Source organism: Serinus canaria, chromosome 1 (assembly GCF_022539315.1).
Source record: "Serinus canaria isolate serCan28SL12 chromosome 1, serCan2020, whole genome shotgun sequence".
NCBI lineage: Eukaryota > Metazoa > Chordata > Aves > Passeriformes > Fringillidae > Serinus > Serinus canaria.
The window spans coordinates 28,365,949-28,386,130 of NC_066313.1; the positions used below are offsets into that span (position 1 = coordinate 28,365,949).

Below are 20,182 nucleotides of genomic sequence, written 5' to 3' on the forward strand. Positions count from 1 at the left end.
CCGCAACGCCGCGCACCGGAAAGGATTTACACACGCACAGACACACGGGTGTGGTTTACAAAGTCAGGACTGTAACTGTTTATTTTAAGCATTGTTTCCTTTTTTTTTGTTTTTTTTTTCCTCTATAAGGACATACATAACGAAGTTTATAGTTGAAGTTTACATGTTTACATGCATGACCTCACTCACAAATACCAGTATTGCCACCTTCTGCCGGCAACCTGACCCACTTTTAAAGACAGCACGGAACATCCGTTCAGCTGCCTGAACAGGGCATGTTTAGTGTCCTTAACAGATTTACATTCTCAAACATTTCATAGTTTATGTAGTAACAACAAGGGCACAGTGGTACTTTCAAGACTGCTCACACTTAACAACAGATGCACCATTGACTAGATTTTTAATAGATGTGCCACAGAAATCACTTTTTGCTTTCAGAAACATGTACAACTATCATGCCTGTAGGAGATTTTTGAAAACTGCTGTTCAACAATTAGAAATTTATCATTAGGACTTGGCCCTATGCTTTAGCAGCAAAAACAGTTTCAGCCACAGAGGCTTGTATTTCCAGGAATAATTAGCAACAAATCAAGGTATTTACTTGATAATTAAGTACTCTGGCTTGGCATTCCTGTCCCCTTTCACTGTTTTTCTAGGCCTATAAATCCCTTCTTCTAACCCCAGCTGACATTCACAGTGTTGTTTCCCACAAGAGGGGGTAGTGCTTTGGTATAAGTTTTTCACATACACGAGGCTGTTACTACAATCAGAGCTCATGAAATCACCCCCATTACCTGGCAACCCTAAGGCTTCATTAGGCAAATGAAATCAGCATTTCCTTAAGTGAAGTGACCTCCCAAGCATCTCTCTTGCCTCTGTCCTATCCCACCCACCCCATGAGATTCAGAGCACTGCAGCTCCCAGCTCTCTAACCAAGCTCCAACCCAGCAGCAGGTGCTGAATGTGGTGTCTGGGGCAGGGCAGCATTCCAAGCAGCCCTTGCTTGGTGACAGTTCCAGGGCCCAAGCTGGGCAGGCACTGCTGCAGGACAGGTACTGGCACTCCCCCAGGCCCCACGAGTTTAAGTGCTTACACAGTACTTCTGTTTCAGCGAAGGAGACCAGGAATTCACATTGTATTACATGTTAAAACAGGGATACTCTCTGCAATATACCCACAAATTCCAGCCCATGGCATGCCATGCAAAGACATCTTTCTCACCATAAAATGTCTATTTATTTTAGTCTGAGAGAAACAGATTTTCTACCTTTCTTCTGCAGAGCTAGCAAAAAAATTGCCCCTTTTGCCCCTGTCTCTAAACAGGACACTGGAGATGCTGAATTTAACACCACATGATAGGATAAACAACAGCTGAGTTTGAGTACTATGTTCCATGCCTTCAGACAAAAGAAGCCCACCCCAACCAAAAGCCCCCCAAAATTCAAAAGCACACCCACCCCCAAACAAGACACACAAACTGCAGAAAGAAGCAGAATACTGAGTGATAGCTTTCTTGTGAGATCTGGGCAAGCAGACATTAGAATCACTCAGGAGTTTGTAGTTCATGAAATTATTTGCAATATGTAAGCATTTATCCCTTACTTTCACTTCAAAGTCAGTCACTTTTAGATGTATTGGTTTGGGTTTTTTCCCCTCTGGTCCAGTTTTACAATGTAGTGGGGTGAAGAGGAAGGTAGCAGTATGAACACAGAACAAGCTCTATGCATAGGTTACAGACTTCCTTTATGCACAGCTTCCAGCAACATAATTTTTCCCTTTTGCAAATATATGGGTAAATACTGTAACAAATATTGTGGGAATTTTCTACAGTAATAAACAAACAACAGAGAAAAATAATCAGGACACTGGCTATGTGGACAAGAAAACACTGACCAAAGGACAGTATATTCTCTCAATTCTGTGCAAATTCCAATAAAAACCCACGAAAAGTTCAGTTTTCTTGAGTTTAATTGGAGCTTTATTACTTAAGCTGAGACTTCACAGTCTTCACCTTCGGCAATTTGCAAAGAGGAGGCATACAAGAAAGGCTACAAAACTTAATGGAAGGGACTCCCTACTGAACAGGGGAAAGAGGGCAATCCCAAGGCAGAAGAACTGGGAGCGCCAATTTGTTCTTAAGTCTTACATGAGGACTCCTGAAAAAAGCTGATTACTTGAAGCAAATCAAGGAAATCAATTTAGAAAGCAGAACCTGGGATTGAAGTAAGCTGGAACCAGAAAGAAAAACACCGAGGACAAATCGGGGACTACCGACCTGTCAGCCTCAGCTCTGTGCCCGGGAAGATCACAGAACAGATCCTCCTGGATGCTCTGCTAAGGCACATGGAGGACAGGGAGGTGACCAGGGACAGCCAGCACGGCTTCACCAAGGGCAAGAACCATCTGAGCAGCCTAGTGGCCTTCAATGATGGAGTGACTCCGTCAACGGACAAGGGAAGGGCTACAGGTGCCATTTAACTTAATTTCTGTAATTTCCTGCCTTAGACACAGCTCCCCACAACATCCTTCTCTCTAAACTGGACAGAGATGGATGCAGTGGATGCACTGTTTGATGGATAAGAAATTTGTTGCATGGTCACATCTACAGGCTAGTGGTCAACAGCTCAGCATCCCAGTGGACACCAGTGACAAGTGGTGTCCATACTGGGACCAGTGTTACTATCACCTTTGTTAATGACGCAGATGAAGGGGTAGAGTGCACCCTGAGCAAATCTGCAGGTGACACCAAGCTGAGCAGTCCCCTTGACACACCTGAAGGACAGGATGCCACCCAGAGCGACTTGGACAAGCCTGAGAAGTGGGCCCATGTGAACCTCATGAGGCTTCAACAAGGCCAAGTGCAAGGTGCTGCACCTGGGCTGGGGCAACCCCTGGTATCAATAATGGCTGGGGGATGAAGAGATCCAGAGCAGCCCTGCCAAGAAGGATTTGGGGGTGCTGTTGGATGAGAGGCTGGAAACGAGCTGGCAATGTGCACTCACAGCCCAGAAGCCAATTGTAACCTGGGCTGCATCCAAAGCAGTGTGGGCAGCAGGGAAGGGAAGGGATTTTCACCCTGTACTCTGGTGAGACCCTCACCTGGAACACTGCATCCACCTCTGCTGATGGGGGTCCCCAGCATAGGAAGGACATGGACCTTTTGGAGCAAGTCCAGAGGAGGCCCACCAAGATGATCAGAGGGATGAAGCACCTCTCCTTATGAGACAGGGCTGAGAGAACTGGAATTGTTCAGCCTGGAAAAAAAAAAGGCTTTGGGGTGACCAAACTGTGGTGTTCCAGTACCTTAAAGGGAGCCTACAAGAAACATGGAGAGAGACTATTTACAAGGGCAAGTTGTGACAGCACAAAAGGGAATGGCTTCAAACTGAAAGAGGGCATGTTAAGATTAGTTATTAGGATGAAATTATTCACTCTTAGGGTGGTGAGGCACTGGAACAGGCTGCCCAGAGAAGCTGTAGATGCTCCATCCCTGGAAGTGTCCAAGACCAGGCTGGATGAAGCTCTGAGCAACCTGGTCTAGTGAAGGGTGTCCCTGGCAGGGGGAGTTAGAACTAGGTCTTTGAGGTCCCTTCCAACTCAAGCCATTCTATGATTCTATGAAAATGCAAATAAACCAAGCAGAGTAAATCCAGACAGAACCCAAACAGTAACAGAGGCTGAATGAATAAATAAAGTCACTAGGATTAAGCCAGATTTATGCTGCCACTCAGCTTCTTGAACAGCCACATAAAGCTGTAACTGACTGTGGCATGGTGGCTTCAGCCTCTGCTCCCTTGAAGCCACTATCCAACCAGGTAGAAAAATAAAGGTCTAATTCACTGGAAATTCTTTCATTTACAAAACTAATGGAATAGGGGTTTTCTTATGCTTCTGCTTCAACTTCTGATTTATCTTCAACTCCATTCTGCGCATCTTTCATTTCTGCATCTTCAGTGTGGCTTGTCTGAAGAGTAGCAGATGACTAAACAGAGAGACAAAGAAGAAATATATTAATACGTTATACAAAATTGCTAGCACAAAGATTGTTTGATTCTTATTACTTGGAAAGCTTGTCTACCCTGCCAGACTGAATTAAGATATTAGGATCTTCAGCCAAAAGAAACCAAAAATTTTCACACATTTAAGAAACCAGAAGCAGTATAGAGGAGGCCAAAATATAATACTGGTATTAGGTGGTTATGATTCTTAATGTAGCCTGCACCCTCTTGCACAAGAATTTCTTAGAAGTCTTTTAAATGAAATTAATTTGTGAAGCTTCTGCAGAAACTGCTTTTGCCCTGCTTCAATACTAATGTCACTCATTTTCAGCCATTTTTCCATGGCCTACCCTGACCCAACTTGTACGAGGCACACTTGCACTCAGCATAAGAATTACCTATCTACCTCAAACTCAACAACAGTGATTTGGATGTCCTGTACAAGAGCTTAACTGGAAGAAGATATGATCTGACAATGTGGCTGCTCCAAAGCCCTCTCCTTGTGTATCCTCCTCATAAAAAGGTGTGGAAGGCAGAGCAACGAGGTAGTGCCCCCAGGTCAGCTTTTACAATAGGACAGAACCAGCACATCCTGACCCTGCAATAATTTTCAAGCACAGTAAAGGGAGGTGAAAAGATCTTGGCTTGCTCATTTCAAAACCTAGTGCAATGGAATTACTATTCCACCTGTCAGCCCAGCATCTTGAGCCATCTTTTACTATGATCTTAGATGAGAACCAAACAAAAACAAGCAAAGGCTTAAGCATACAATGCTGGGAGAGCAGAATGAGGGGAACAGGCAGAATCCTTAAAATCTGACATCAATTTGGCTGCAACACAAGACCACATTTAAAAGAACATTCATGCATCAAAGGTCAATTTTTCATCCTTAGAAGCATTCCACAAAGCACACAAGAGTTAAGTCTTCTCTCCGCAGAAAATCTGTCAGCTACCAATCCTGGGCTTAAGATAAGGTGATAAACACCCTGACCTTCAAAAATTCACACTTTACATATGTGAACTTTTCAAATTAATGAAAGGAACTACTGATGCAAGAGTGGCTGTTGAATTTAACAGACTGTGTCAGGAACATCAGAACTGCAGTCCAAGCTATCTTCTTAGCAATCAGAAGACATTTAGTAAACAAACTCTCTTCTCCAGAACTCTGAACTTCTACTACACCACCACTAACAGACACTGTTGGAGCTAGAGTGAAGCAACACCATAAAAGCAGTAAGAGGAAAACAAGCTTTTCTTGCAAAAAAACTACCTCAAGACTGGCCCAGGGAGTAATCATCCTTTATGGTTCCATCAATCCCATTTCATATAAAACCATATCCATTTAAGGCAGGCCAGATGGCTCAGAGAAAAAAAAACAACAAAAAAAAAACAACAAAAACCAAAAACCAAAACCAGCACATTGCACATTCCCTTCCCAAGATCACATTCCCTTCCCAAGATCATCTAACTTGTTGGGAAGAATTCTCCAGGCCAGTGGCATCCAGGCCTGTATCAGCAATAGTGTGTCCAGCAGAATCAGGGCAGGGATTGTCCTCCTGTACTTGGCAATGGTGAGGCCACACCTCAAATCCTGTGGCCAGTGTTAGATGCCAAACAACAATGTTCCATGTACATTTGGTTGGAGTCCAACCTAAAGGAGTTTACTACTTTAAACTGATGCTATCCCAAGCAGATAGGGAAATTGGGACTAAGTGCAATGTTTTTCCAATATACCAAGCAGTCTGCAGTGCAAAGACTATGAGTCTGCCTTTTGCCAAGAGTATTACTCTATTACTCCAATTATCTGTCTTAGGAGTTGGAGGAAGCTCAAGGCTTGAAGTTTTAGTGGGTATAGCTTGTTTCAACAATCCACTCTTCCTATCTCAACAGATCTTGCTGTATCCCACGCCTAGTGGAAGAAGCTAAATTCCCAGCAGCTGTGCTAGCTGAAAGGCTCCTTCACAACAGAGCCTGACAGCTGGCAATTAAATCCTGCCATTTCAGAAGTGAAGATGCCCAAGAGTGAAATAATTCTACTTTAGTTGCAGCATCTTTATATTTCTGAGATTTTTTATTAAAAATTAAGATACTGTGTGAGTTAATATCACTGTGTCTAGAGGGATGGACAGAATACTTTTTTTAAGCTCCAATACACAAGGACTGTTGACATCAGGCTGCTTTAGCCAAAAAAAGAGACAGTTTCATGTAGTAGATTGTCGACTGACAGTCTGAAATGGCTGAACTGTCAGGATACACTCATCTGAGGACATCATGCCTCTGGAAAGACTCAATAACACAGTTAACCAAAGGAAATTAATGTATCTGGCAATTTTTTATGTTCTCCATGCATATTCTGAAAAGGTGAAAATAACCTCAACAAGATACAAGCTTCTATATTCCCCATTGTTACTGAGGAAATTTGAGTCTGACATAAATCCCAGATTTGTCTGAGAAGTTACAGGTGCATTTTGTTCTTCTAGAGCATCAGATTTAAGGAAAAGAACCACAAGGTTTTCCTAGGATATGTGATTCTCATCAGTAACCTGAAATGTTTCTTGCTAACTAATACAATCTTGTTATAACCTGTATTCACATACTGCCATTATTAACTGAACTAGCATCTACTAAAATTCTAGTGAAAGCTTATTAAGAAAATCATCCACACAGCAGAATAATCAATCTGTGACATTTGTAACAGAGACCATCAATCACATCCTAATGTCTCTGTGAGAAGCAAGATGGTGCTCAGCACCCTTTGTATGACAGACACAAGTTCTCTCTAGATGGGCACCCCAGGCACCAGAACAGCCTATTCTTTGCAACAGGTTCTGGAAGTGGAAAAAGCACCTATTCCTCTAGAAGACTGTCATGTTTGCACCTCATCACTTCAACTGCCTTCTGATTAACACTGGTCTTTGACGAATCCAGTTGAAATAGATAAAAGTTTCTGTGCAATGGTTGGTACTACTGGCTTTCCTGTTCAAACAGGATGCCCTAATAATTCTGATTGGTGGCATTTTGATTTCCATCCCTGTTCCCCAAAGCAGTGCTCTATTTGAGTGTTCTCCTGCTATAATTATCTGTAATAAGAAGCAAGGTGAGTACCTAAACCACTGTTCCTTGTCTAACACATGACACCACCTCCTGTAATGTTCAGAGTAGTGTTACTTACCTTTAAGTCTTTGTCTGCGAGTCTTTGGAACATGTTGGCATACATCTTCTTCTCCTTCTCATGCTGCTCCCGTATTTTCTGCTGACAAGTCACCAGTTGCACTTTGGCAGCTTTGTTACTTGGATAAAGTTGAATCACTTTCTGGAAATCAGCTCGGGCCAGCTCAAAGTCATTGACAGCCAAGTGAGCTTCTCCACGCCGGAAAAGGCCTTTTTCATTGTTGCTATCCAACTCGAGTGCCTGCATTCAAAAAAACCAAAGCCACATTCAGTAATTGTTTTTCTTTTATGAAAATTATATGCAGTCAGAACACCAGTGACTGCTAGGAACTGTACCTTCTGATGTAGACTTACGAGTCTTGTCAGGGCTTACTAATAAAGTCAGTGGAATACAGTAGAAGTAAGTACAAAGAGGAATGAATATAGTAGGCTATTGAAAAAGAGAACAAGATAGCCTAAGTTTAGTCAGGGAGTAATCCTGCTGTTTGAAAGACCTTTGACAACATGAATACCTCCACCACATCTCAAGTGTTTCTTACTTCTAAATACTTGAATATTCTCAATGTAGCAACAAGTTAGCAAAAGATGTTCAAAGGGCACTAATTATGAAAATAATCTGTTGGATGTTTTTAGTGCACTTAAAAATGCCGTACTACCCAAATGACAGCTGGTAAGAAAGACCAAACACCACATTGACCTAAAATGTTTAAAGCAAGACAAACCGTCAGACTGCTTGTGCAATTTAAGAATAAATTAACTCCTACTACCTTGTTGCAGTTCTCCAAAGCCTGGGAGTACTCCTTTAGCTTGAGATGGCACATAGCTAAGTTAAGGTGGGCAGCAAGCCTCAGGCTTTTGGCTTTTGACTCCTCCTCCTCAGAGAGTCCTGACTCGTGCTCCAGCCATGACACAATCTTCTTATACTGTAATGCTGCCCGCTTGTATTTCCCCTCCTGTAAACAAGGCAGCTCAATTATCACACAGCTCATATCACAGGAACTTTTATCTCCCTCTCGTCCCTTTTGCCTGCCTTGAGCAATACATCTAAAAAACCCCACTGGATCAAAAAGTAACATCTATCATCAAAAATACTTCTGAGAGCCATTCCTGCAAAGGATCAGAAAATCTTTAGTTATACTTAACTGGTTCCCCACTAGAGCTAGGGGTATATGGCAGCATTGATACTTCACTGAACTCCTACCTTTATATTAAACTTTTGATGCAAAAATAAGGGAAGATGGGCAATTCTCAAAATGCAATACAAAGATAATAGGAAACTCTTCCTTTAGCTACTGAAATTGTTTTGAACAGCTTCTCCACACATCTCTACCCAAATGAATGTTGTTCACTCATAGCACTGTCCCACAGCACAAACTGAAATACTGCACACCCTATGGTGTTATCTGTAGATAGAGCAAACAGCTCTAACAGACAGCTCTCTGCAGTTCTTTGGATAATTCCAACTGAGTTTCTTTTTTTTTTAAGACATATTCCCCTCCAGCTCTCCCTGCAAAATCTCACAGAATACCAGGAACACCACTCAGAAATTACAGAAGCTGTAAACATCATTATCAACTCACGCCATGGACCAAGAAATGCTATTATTACTTGGGTACTGTAACTTACCTTGAAGTACTGAGTGCCTCTCTCCTTCACGATAGAGCTCTGTTCTAACTTCTCATCTGTGTTCATTTCCCAGGATTCCTTAGCCTGCCCAAACAGAAACAGTTCCAGTCAACTTCAATACAACTTCTGGGGAAATCAAGTAGCTATGTTGTTTCCCACTAACAGTATGGTTGCGCCAAGTCTGGCAAAGCAGAGCTTTGCGCTGCTCATGGAAACCAGCCTAGAGCCCGAGAGATGGCAACAGACAGGGATACAGGAAGAATAAGGACCATTTCAGCCAAGGGCTCCCAGCATGTCAGCATCATCTCTGGCAACAGTGGCTTTCTGTATCACATCACCATTCAAGGATTCCATTGTCATCGTTTAAGCTGCACTCCCACTTCTTCCCCCAGCCCTGCATCTCTTTAGGATTTCATCTCTTGCTCTCACCTTTTCAAAGCTTTTGAGTTTCACTTCATACTGCAGCTCTGCATCTGGAGGGATCTTAAATTTCTCGTTCCCAGCACTTCCAAAACCATAGCTGTAAAATGGGGGTGGGGAGGGAGAAACAAAAATTATAGATTTCAGAGCTATCCACCCAGGTATATTTGCTACATAGAAAGATGGAGACAAAAATCCCATGCAAATTTGGAATGCATATAAATTATTACAAGACAAAGGCTTGAAGAATTCTAGGTACAATTCTAAATTAGCAGGTACAAGGCAGAAGAAAGTAAGAGTAACCTAGTATTGACTTCGTTAATCTTTTAGCAGCTCCTATTATTTTATTACTTTTTTAGTTTACTTTAAGGAAAAGCATGTAATCCCTTCATCAAAAAAAAAAAAAAAAAAAAAGCTAAGCCAAAACAACCAGCTTTCAATTACAACTATCATATTTAATATTCATGGTCTGAAACTGGGTGTTGCATTCAGAGCACCTGTATTTTAGTTCTATTCTTAGAAAAGCAAAGAGAATAAATACCAAGATTAGGTGAGCAGCTGTACACTTTAGACACTGCTAACCAGCTGGTAAACAGGAAATGCTTACAGAAAGGTACTGCTATGAAATTCCAGAAAGAGTTGCATATTAGCAGGAAAACCTAGATCAGATTGCTTTCCTTTTCTGCTCCCATCAGGCTCAGTTACAGTTTAAAAAAAATTAAATAAAACCTGATATAAATTAAAGTTTGATGAAAACAATCTGTGCAACTCCACTTATTTCAGATGTGGTCTCACTGTAAAGATAAAATTCTGCCTAAATCCAAGTCTACATATGGACTGTTTTACAGTAATCAGTCATGAAGAGGGATCACAAAAATCCAAGTTAGAGAGCAACAACATTTTTCAAAAATATTCAGAGGTCAACATTACAGAGACTTAGGTAAATTTTTTCTGGACTGCTACTGCTTCACTAAGAAGTGGCAAAGCACGATACTTCTCATACATCAACTTTTGGGGCTGACCCAAGTTTTTACCACAGCACTCAAAAAAGCTGAGAGGCATTATAATGAAATAGTTCTTTCTTGCTGGATGATTAGTATAAGCCCTTCCTGTATCAAACACCAGAAACAGCATACCTGGGCTTGAGATAGAACACAGATTCCTCTGATTTCTCCATTTTTTGAATTGCTTTCTCCAGACCATGAGGAATATCAAAGTTTTCACCTTCTCCAATCTCAAACCGCAATTCCCGCTTGTCAAAAACACGATCTCCATGTCGGCCTTCAAACTGGACTGGTAACAAAAACCAAACAACAGGGAGAGAAATCAGAAGGTATCCATGCATGGCAGTGGGCAGGTACCCAGGAGTGCACAGGGAGTTCTACACAGGCAGGCAGTACACACACACAGGTGCCAAAGCCTCCTTCTGAACAGCCTTTTCTCTTTTAGCAGCTACCTACAGCGTGGCAGCTACTGGCACCAAACAGAATTTCTGCTTTTCAATTTAACAAACCCTCTATTTTCGGTTGTTCATTTAAGTGCTTGTTTTTTCCACTCTGACAACAAGTGCCAGAATGACTTCCCCTTTTGTTCCTCAGCACATGGAAATACTTTACGAGACTCAATCACCTTTTGTCATCAGATAAGCACTTCAACAGATTCAGTATCACCACAAAACACAGTTGCTGCTGGAAAATGTAAACCTTGCTAGAAACAGGAGAAGGAAAGCTTACTCTAGGTTGTTAAGTTGGTACAGAAAAGAGAAGCCAAGTATTCCTCCCCTCACGACATGCAGTTGTAGATTGTGTAAAGGTTCTGCCATCCCCCACTGCAAATCCATTCACTATTTGTGTGACAACACACTTACTCTCCACAAGTGCATCCTCATTGGGCCTGGAGTAGCCCTCCCCTTTCTTACGAATTCTTCGGATGATGCCACCATCTTCTTCATCAGTGAGGTCCTCGCCCTTGAACTCAAAAAGTTCTATCTGTGAAAGGAAGAAAAGCCTTGCATTTATTCTCATTAGACCAATTTAGTAACTCACAGGATTTATTCTTCAGAGATCTTTGAAACTTTAAACTCACTGCTGCAACAAATTCTTTAGGATTTTTAAGAGCTAGTGTTATTGTAGGTATCCAGCCTCTCTGAATCTTCACATGCCTTCCCAAGTAAATGTAAATCATAGTTTCAAGTGGGAGTACCACAATGACATAGAAAAACAGTCAAGTTACAAAAGGTATTTGTAATTGCGGCTATGAAGAAAAAAAAAATCATATCCTATTTTTGAGTAAAACAATAGTGAAAACTATTGCCAAGCACAAAATTCCCGTTATAATCAGCAATGTTTAGACTACCTCAATAAAAAAAGTTCAGAGCTAATGCTGTGGAGGTTCCTGACACTGGACTTGAGATAACTGGAATGCAAAAGAAACTGAATATCCACCAGTACTTCCACTTTTTATTTTAATTGATACCTAGTAACAAATAATATTCTGGTCTTTCTTTTCAGGTATGTACAGGTATGTACTTCCCTTTTTTTTTCCCCCAACCTGAACAATACTACTCTATGGAGTAATCTAGCTATTTATATTGCTCAGCAAAAATAATCATAAGGAAGAAAAAACAAAATCACCAACAGATCAAAAGAGAGAAAGTACTCCCAAATCATAGGACATGCATTACTTCTTGTCATAAAGAAATGCTGGTGTGATGACATTGGTACAAAATCTTTTAATGTAAGTTTTAGAGGGTCTTTTGTAAAGCAACTTGTACAAAAATTTGGTATGGTGATAGGCCCTTGCAAAAGAGTCCAGCTGTTAAGGACACCGTGTAAAGTAATAAAAAGTAAACCCAGGTAAAAATAAAAGAGCGGAAACTTAAAGAGACTTCAGCTGCTTTAGAGTCATACTAGCCAGAGGCTACTTTAACCTAGTAAAACTTGGGAAAATTTTCTGGATCTGATTTCCAACCCACACCCCCAATCAGGACACACCCAGCACTGCTTACTTATTGCAGCCAGTGAGCCCCAGGCTATTTTGTTAGGGAAGCACAAAACCATCACAGGCCGCTTTGGTCCTTTTCTTTCTCCCCTCTTCCCTTAAACAAAATTGCTCAGGCAGGCATGAGGGGATATCAAGACCCATGAATGAAACACTGCTTTTATCTAAAAGCACACCCAGAAATGGAGGGGTCAGACTGGCAGCATCAAGAGAAGTCCAGTGGGAAGTGAATAACCTGGGTGACTGCACGGGATGGACTCAGGAGCAGCCTGATGGACCAAATCCCATCTTGCAGTTCATGCTTTTATTTATCCCAATGTTAGGTATTGCCTCTTGTTGAAGGACAATAAAAGTTTCTCTGTTTTCTGCTGTCCACATGCATCCTCTGTAGCAGTGCTTAGCCCTTAAGAATGCCCCACTGTGCTGTCTAGGTAGAAGGCCTTGAGCTTTTAGCCTGCATTTCAATCATCAGCTCAGCCCTGATTACACCTGGTATCACTTGCATAGAAGCACACAGCACTCCAACATGGGTAGTTTGATCCAACACAACTAATGTCAGATTTCTATGTAAGAAAATGACGTTTATCAACAGCTCTACACAATACTATTTTTCAGAAATAATGGTATTAATTTTGATGTACTCAAAGTGACTAAGCTGTCATCCCTTAGTGGACACTACCTGCTAGCAGTATGTTTTTAATCCTTCCACACAGAATATATCTTTAATCCTATTATTCACAAGTCCATGAAAAAAAAAAAAAAAAAAAAAAAAAAAAAAAAGAAATGCAAATACACTACCCAAATGCAAAGCAAATTCAATATCCAATTATGTGAAGGCCAATGGCACCTGGCCTGTATCAGCAATGGTGTGGCCAGCAGGACCAGGGCAGTGATTGTCACCCTGTACTAGGCACTGGTGAGGCCACACCTGAAATCCTGTGTTCAGTTTTGGGCCTTTCAGGAAGAACATTGAGGAGCTGGAGTGTATCCAGAGAAGGGCAACAGAGCTGGTGAAGGGTCAGAAGCACAAGGCCCATGAGGAGCTGCTTGAGAGAGCTGGGCATGTTTAGCCTGGGAAAGAAAGAGGGGTCTTGGGGAGAACCTTCTCACTTTCTACAACTCCCTGAAAGGAGGCTGTTGCCAGATGGGGTCAGTCCCTTCTTCCAAGTCACAGAACAAGAAGAAATGGCCTCAAGGTGCACCAGGGGAGGTTTAGAATGGATATCAGAACAGGCTGCCCAGGGAAGTGGGTGAGTCACCCTCCCCGGAGGTATTCAGGTGTAGATGTGGCACTGGGTTGGCTTAATGGTTTAGTGATGGACTTGGCAGTGTCAGATTTATGACTGGACTCAATGGTCTTGAAGGTTTTTTCCACCTAAATGACTCCATGTATAATCTAGCCTTCTTAACAGACGCTCATTGTTTCCAATAAAATCTAAGCAGACTTTCAGTCTTTGAATAACTCCATGAGCTATTTTCACCTTTCTCAGATATTAGATAAAACATTCAATCTCAGAGCAATCATCAATTTTAAAGCTTTCCTTATGCCCCCAATTGTAGGATTCCATTCCATTGATTAAGTGCTTTAAAGCAAAGTAATTTTAAAAATTACACTTCAGAAAAGAGTCTGCTTTCTCTCGGGTAGAATTTATTTTGAAACAATTGTTGGCAAATTACACTGCTTCAACAGTCAGAAAAATCCATCCTCTCCAAACCCTGTTGAGACTGTCAGGGTATGCTCCAGAAACAGCTTTAATGTCATCCTACATGGAAAAATCAAATTCAAGTCTCAGCATTCTGAGCAACCATTCTCACTTCTGAAATAACACACAAGAGACAGCTGCTGTTTCCACCCACTTTGGGGAAGGAGGGGGAAGATGTGGGGGAAAATTACTTTTAAGGTCAGTAGGAAATAAAATCTCTCCTTTCCTGGTGAGGCTGAGAGACACCAAGGATAACTGGCTCCATGCTCACCAAGACATGCTCATCTCCAGGAGAGCAGCTGGCCATGTGAGCTGTCAAACTGGGTTACCCAGCTGCCAAACTCAAGATTAGCTAGTCTGTCACAGGCACTGAGTGAGTGCACAGGACTTCATCCATGGGGGCAAGAATGATCAGTGTAGCTTGGATGCACAGAGAGACTTTGGCAATGAACCAGCAACCTGAATCCAAACTGGTTTTATGGTACTTTAAGGCTGACTGAAATGCTCGGTTCTACAGAAAAGAGTTTGTAATTGCAGGGCTGTTCAAATACTGTATTCCAGCAGTTCACATGGGGCAATTACCTCTTTTCTCCCTGAAACAGCTCGTAAGAGGTAATGTTAATGTTGTAAAGAAAACACAAGTAAGTATAAAAATGTATTATTGAGGGCATTAATTGCTTTTCCTGTTGTTGAAAACCTCACAACATTTAATATATCATTACTCTGAAGTGTTATGAAGGGATTAAAGATGTCATTTTAACCACTTCAGTCTATCACTGAAATAGTATGCCCTCCCAGCCTGTACTTTACTTCTGCAAATCACCCAGTAACTGCAAAATTACAACTCACCACTGAAGATCATTCAAGTGTTTTAAAAACTCAAAGAGAAGGAAACCCAAGCCACTAGAGAGCAGTGGCAGCCAGACATGTTATTTTCCTTAGAAAATGTAACAATCCTGTTTTGAAAGGACATTGAATCACACATATTTTCAAGCACACCGTTTTAGTGACCATCTCTCACTTACCTCAAAAATCAGTGTAGCATTGGGAGGTATCTTTGGGGGGCTCCCAGCTGAGCCATAGGCATATTCTGGTTTACACGTAATCCGACAGATTTCACCAATCTTCATAGTGGCCACAGCAATGTCCCATGCTTTGATCACCTCACCTGTGCAAGTCAAATGCCAAACACACATGAAAGGCATGATCAGGTGAAACTGACCATCATCATTTTTAGCATATAAAATATATAAAAGCTAAGGCAGCAGAAATACTGAAGAACTTGTGCTCACTCTCATTTATGTACCTCAGTTTTAAGCCTAATCAAATTCTAAAGTTTCCCAGGGATCCAAATCTGGCCCAAACATTTTTTAATTCCAGGTGTAACAACTCTTTTCACAGAATAACAGAACAGAGACACCGGCTGAAGTGCTTGGCACAGTTCCAAGTGTGAGGAAGTAACAATAAACTTTTCCGAGAGGAAGGCCTTAGGGTGAGAGATTGCCTGCTCCTGTTTTGAAAACAATCCAAACCAACAGCCTTTTCTGTTCATACTTTTATCAGCTGGCAAAGAATAGCACCAGTGGTAACTAAAAGTTACACACATTTGTAACAGAAAGGGGGAAGAAAGTAGTAGCATTCCTTTCAAAGGGAAGAAAAGCTGTAACAAATTGCCCTTTCTTACTCAAGCTGTCCTAATTGCTGCTCCTCTTGACTCATCAAGCAGACTTTCTGTTAATCTTGTATTAATAGGTACACTTAATATCATCTCAAACTGAAGTACAATGAATTTACCTCTTTTTAGAAAGGAGGTATTATGTATTTTTTAAAAAGAAGGTAAGAAACTTCCAGGGAAGAATACAAGACTGAGTAGTAAGATTTGCAGAAATAACAATGCTCGGATTTTCAAAAAATGAAAGATTTTGATAATGAAGAGATGCACTACTCAAAGACTCATATTTGGGTTAACTTGAGAATTTTGTGGAAAAGAGAGTGTGTTTCATCATAAGACAGCTGCCTATGTGTACTCTGTCCCAGGATCTGGTCACAATTAAGCGCTCCTGAACTGAGGTCTGCCCCCCCCAAAAAAAAAAAAAAAAAAAAGCGCATATTCTGGCTATTTAACTGCCCTTTATATCTACATTTCAGGACAGATTTGTTCTCCTGGAGTACTTTGAGTCCTGTGAATTCTTCAGCAGGCCTTTTAAGGGGCTACACAGCTCTCATTCAGAAAAATCTCCCACTCTGATGGGGACATTCTAAGAGAATACAAGTTTAAGAGAAAACAAGTTTAAGTGGCAGTTTTGAAAAGCAAAGGAGACACACAAAGAAATCCAATCTTGATTATTACCAAAACTGATCAGCACCAAACACAAGATATTACCTTTCCCCAAGTCAAAGGAGAATTTGTCTTTTCTGTCCAGACTGGAGTCAAATTTTGTGCCATCAAGAAGCCACCCCGTGTAATGGACGGTCACCTTATCACCTATCATTGGAGACTCTGTCCCACTGCCTTCTCTCTTGACAACCTGAGGAAAACAGCAACCAGCATTAACATCAAGGAAATCAAGCCTGCCTGCCCACTGGACATGAATCACAAATACCTAGATATGTGTGTTATCACCCTTGGCAGACAAAGGATTTGCAGGTTTCATTCAGTCACCTGGAAATGGACTGGCTGTTCTTTCTGCAGATTAGCAGCGCTGCAAATGCAGAACCTCAAGATGGCTGTGCTGTGATACAAGAATTTAACAGGCAACAGTTGTGATCAGCTTACAGATCTCTGAATTAGGCAGGGTTTTTTCTTCTTTACTCAAGCATTTGCCTCATCACCTCTTTATCATCATGCCCAGGTTCAGTGTTCTAGGCAAAGCACTTAAGAGAACGAGCTGGTTCTTTCCTTGCAAAGTCTATTCCAACATGTAATCTGAAATTATTCGAGTTAAACTAGGCAGGTTAACGAAGGTTAGCAGTGTCTCACAGCAAGCAGGTTAGTTCTATCCACCTGCAGAGTAACACTTAAAAATTATTTTTTGCAAGAATTTTGTTTCCCCAAAATTCTAACATGGATAGCCAGCACCTTTGTCTCACATACAGCTGCAAGGATTTGATTTTCTTCTTAGGGAGAAGAAAATCCCCAGCCTGCCCAGCAAGACAAGTATTAAATGAAACTGCACTATCCAGAAAGTGGGGACAATCTCTCTGGTGTTCATTTAAAGCATATATAAAATTAGAGAATAATAGTGATATATCTCACAGGCAAGGATGTGAGGCCTTGCCCGTAACAGGATTCCTGAAGTTCAGATTTGAATTTTGAATTTTTCCCAATACAGATTGAACCAGCTAGCCCAAAGCCAAAGTTCTGCATTATCTCAGTCAGGCACAAAGGGACCATTGGAGGACCCTACTTGCTTGCATCATGGAGACCTGGAAAACATTCTGTTATAGAAGATAAACATCTATTCAAGGGCAGTTACAGGGCATCCTTCCTTTAAATGTCATGTTTCTATATCAATCATGTTTTTCACTGAATGAGGCAGACCTTTGGGAGTCTCCTTCACAAATTTCAGTTTCCTGCAACCCACCACTGTCAATCTCCCACCTGGCCTCCCACCATCCCTGCAACTGACTAGCCAGCTGAAATGCCAGGACCTTCCATCCAAAACCAAAGCTTCACCACCGACAGCTTCTGTCAGACTTAACAAGCTGAGAGCACCTCACTGAAAGCCCAAAACAAAAAATACCCCCACAAACAAACAAAACCAAGAAAAAATCCTGGCTGCTTGTTTTATAAGGAAAGGATGCTCAACATGAAAAGGGATGCCTGATCTCACACAGCACACCATCCCTTTAGCCCTACACCAGGGCACTTATGAGCATTACAAAACCAATCTGTCGATGTCTCCCCAAGGAAGGCAAAAGTTCAAGCAACCACTCTCACAGAGATAAGGAAACAGAGAAGTATGAAAAAAACACATGAATCAGGTAAGCAACATGACCTACATCATGCTTAGCAGATGCAATCTGCAAATCTGCATAAAGCAAATACAAACTAACACTTTAATGCAGCCAATCTGATGTAATTTTGAAAAACTAACAGCATTTAATGGATATTTACTAAACTTTACCAAATGCTATATTCTTGTAGTGCCATAGCAAGGTATTCTACAGTAACAAATATCTCATTTTCATTATTTATACAGTTTATTCTTTTGCATTTGAAAGAATCCATTTTGAAGAGAATTAAGTTTCACTTGTGAATATGGCAATCCTGTTTTCTGTAAGGTTAACATTTCCTTTTCAGATGGAGAAACAGGATTTTTCAGTTCATATGGCATTTCAAATGGTTTCTTTCCAAACTTAATTGCTTATTATAGGAACTGTGCAACTATATTCAGGAATATCAGGTAAAAAACTCTGGATACTATTCTGATATCAGATAAGGAGGAAATAAACACACTCCTGGAATCACTGCAACAATACCAGTACAAAATTGGTGTAGGTAAGTTCAGAGCTAGACGCTTGATTTCAGCAGATGCATTTTGCACTCCAGAAATTACGTAAAAACAAAATCTATGAAGGCTGGACTTTGTGACCTCTACGGTATTTTACTTATGTCACAATCTCAATTTTTGTGATCTTCATAACCTCACTTCGTTTGCCAGTGTTTTCTACTCCCCTCCTCAAAAAACAAAAAACAAAAAACACAACCCAAAAGCACCTGCTGCTTTTCCATCGCCAAAAAGTAGGTACTGCATGAATTGGGCAGACTCCCACTGCCCTTCCACCACGCTCAAGGGATCTGGGCTGCGGGAGACCTGGGCAGCCATGCAGACGAGAACTCTGACCTGATACTGCACTATGTGCAAAACCCAAAAATTCTCACCTAAACATGCTAGCAGGAAACATGGAAAAGCAGAAATATAGCAGGAAACATCTTCAATCTGCTCCCTTAATACCCCTCCTGAACGGGAGACAGCGCCTCCGTAATGAACCCAGAATTTAGAAGGCTCTAAAGGTTACAGTCAGCATTTTGTCTTTGCTGTGGTGCCCCTTTCTCCTCCTTAACACCGTAACTTCGAAATTTTACTGCGGTTGAATAACGCTTCTAAAGAATCGCAGAAGTTTTTAGCAGAGCCTAAGGAAGTTTCTAGAGATATGGAAATAGGCAACGTCTGACAGAGGAAGTTCGCACAACTCCCCCTCACGGTATAAATCCCGCTGCCCTTATCGCCTGCCTTCCCAGTACAAAGGAGAGCAGCCGCTCCGCCTCGGCCGCGCCGGGGACCAGCCCGGCCGCCGACCCAGCGGCACCGAGGGGCGGCCGGGCCGCGCACACCGGGCCCGGGGGCGGCCCGGAGCCCGCGCCCGGGGCCTGAGGGGAGCCAGGCCGGCGCGGCGGGGACGGGCACCGAGCGCACGTGCCCTGCCGGGGCTCCATCTTTAATTCCCGGCCCCGGACACGTGCTGGGGGGGGGGGGGCGGGGATGGACTCGGACCCCCACAAGCCGCGCTGCGAGCCGGACAGAGAGCCCGGCTCGCCTCCCCCTCCCGCATCTCCCCCTAAACGACGGAGTAAAGCCCAAACGCAGGGGGAAGCGCCTTTTCGCAGCACAGCCCCCCGTAACCCCCGATCTCTCCTGGCGGGCAGCCCAGGCTCCGGCTCGCCCCGGGAGGAGAGGGGAGCCGCCAGGAGGAGCGGCGAGCCCCCGCAGCCAGCCGGGCAGCGCTTGCGCAGGCGGGGCGCGCTCCCGCCCTCCGCCGCTGTTGTTTAATCGCCCGCGCTGCGCCAGCCCTGCCTGGATACCCGGGGACCGCCTCGTCCCCTTCCCCGCGGGGCACACAATGGGCCCGGTAGGGTTGGAGCGCCCGGGCAGCACCCGCTCGCAGGCTAAGAGGAATGCCCCCGCTCCCCGCCGGCGCAGGGACCCCTCCGAGCTAGTGCGGAGGGCAGGGATGGGGAACAACCGCACGGTACCTTGAGGACGCCCTCATCCTGCTTGGGAGTGATGTCCACCCCTTCCAGGGGAGCCCCGTCCGCTTTCATCTCCTCCGCCGTCATGCCGCCTGCCGCTGCCACCTCTGCGCAGGGAAGGGCTGCCTCGCGGGCTCGGTGCTGCGCTGAGCGCCGGGATGAGGCTGCGATAGTGCCTGGCTGCGCCTCCGGCTCCGGGCAGCGCGGGTGGGGGCGGGCGCCGCACGCCTCCTTCCCTGCTGCTCTCGCCGCAGCGCCGGCCCCTGCTCGGCGAGGAGGAGGAAGGGGAG

At 43.1% G+C, this 20,182-nt stretch overlaps 1 protein-coding gene across 1 annotated transcript; it reads right to left on the bottom strand.

Annotated features, from left to right (window-relative positions):
* Positions 1–49: 49 nt before the first annotated feature.
* FKBP4 (FKBP prolyl isomerase 4) lies at positions 50–20,132 on the bottom strand. The gene is made up of 10 exons (XM_009102677.4): positions 19,896–20,132; positions 16,302–16,446; positions 14,944–15,086; positions 11,083–11,203; positions 10,352–10,508; positions 9,225–9,315; positions 8,796–8,879; positions 7,937–8,122; positions 7,171–7,410; positions 50–3,982 (listed from the first exon to the last, which is right to left on the bottom strand). The coding sequence occupies exons 1-10, from the start codon at positions 19,977–19,979 to the stop codon at positions 3,884–3,886; spliced, it is 1,350 nt and encodes a 449-aa protein (XP_009100925.1). The 5' UTR covers positions 19,980–20,132; the 3' UTR covers positions 50–3,883.
* Between the last annotated feature and the right edge of the window lie 50 nt (positions 20,133–20,182).

Excerpts from the sequence above, each read along its gene's own strand:
- FKBP4 (XM_009102677.4), bottom strand. The coding sequence starts at position 19,979 with ATGACGGCGGAGGAGATGAAAGCGGACGGGGCTCCCCTGGAAGGGGTG. Across the intron at positions 15,087-16,301 it reads CTCCTTTGACTTGGGGAAAG|GTGAGGTGATCAAAGCATGG; the intron begins GTAATATCTTGT and ends TGACTTGCACAG. Across the intron at positions 8,880-9,224 it reads AACTCAAAAGCTTTGAAAAG|GCTAAGGAATCCTGGGAAAT; the intron begins GTGAGAGCAAGA and ends CTGTTTGGGCAG.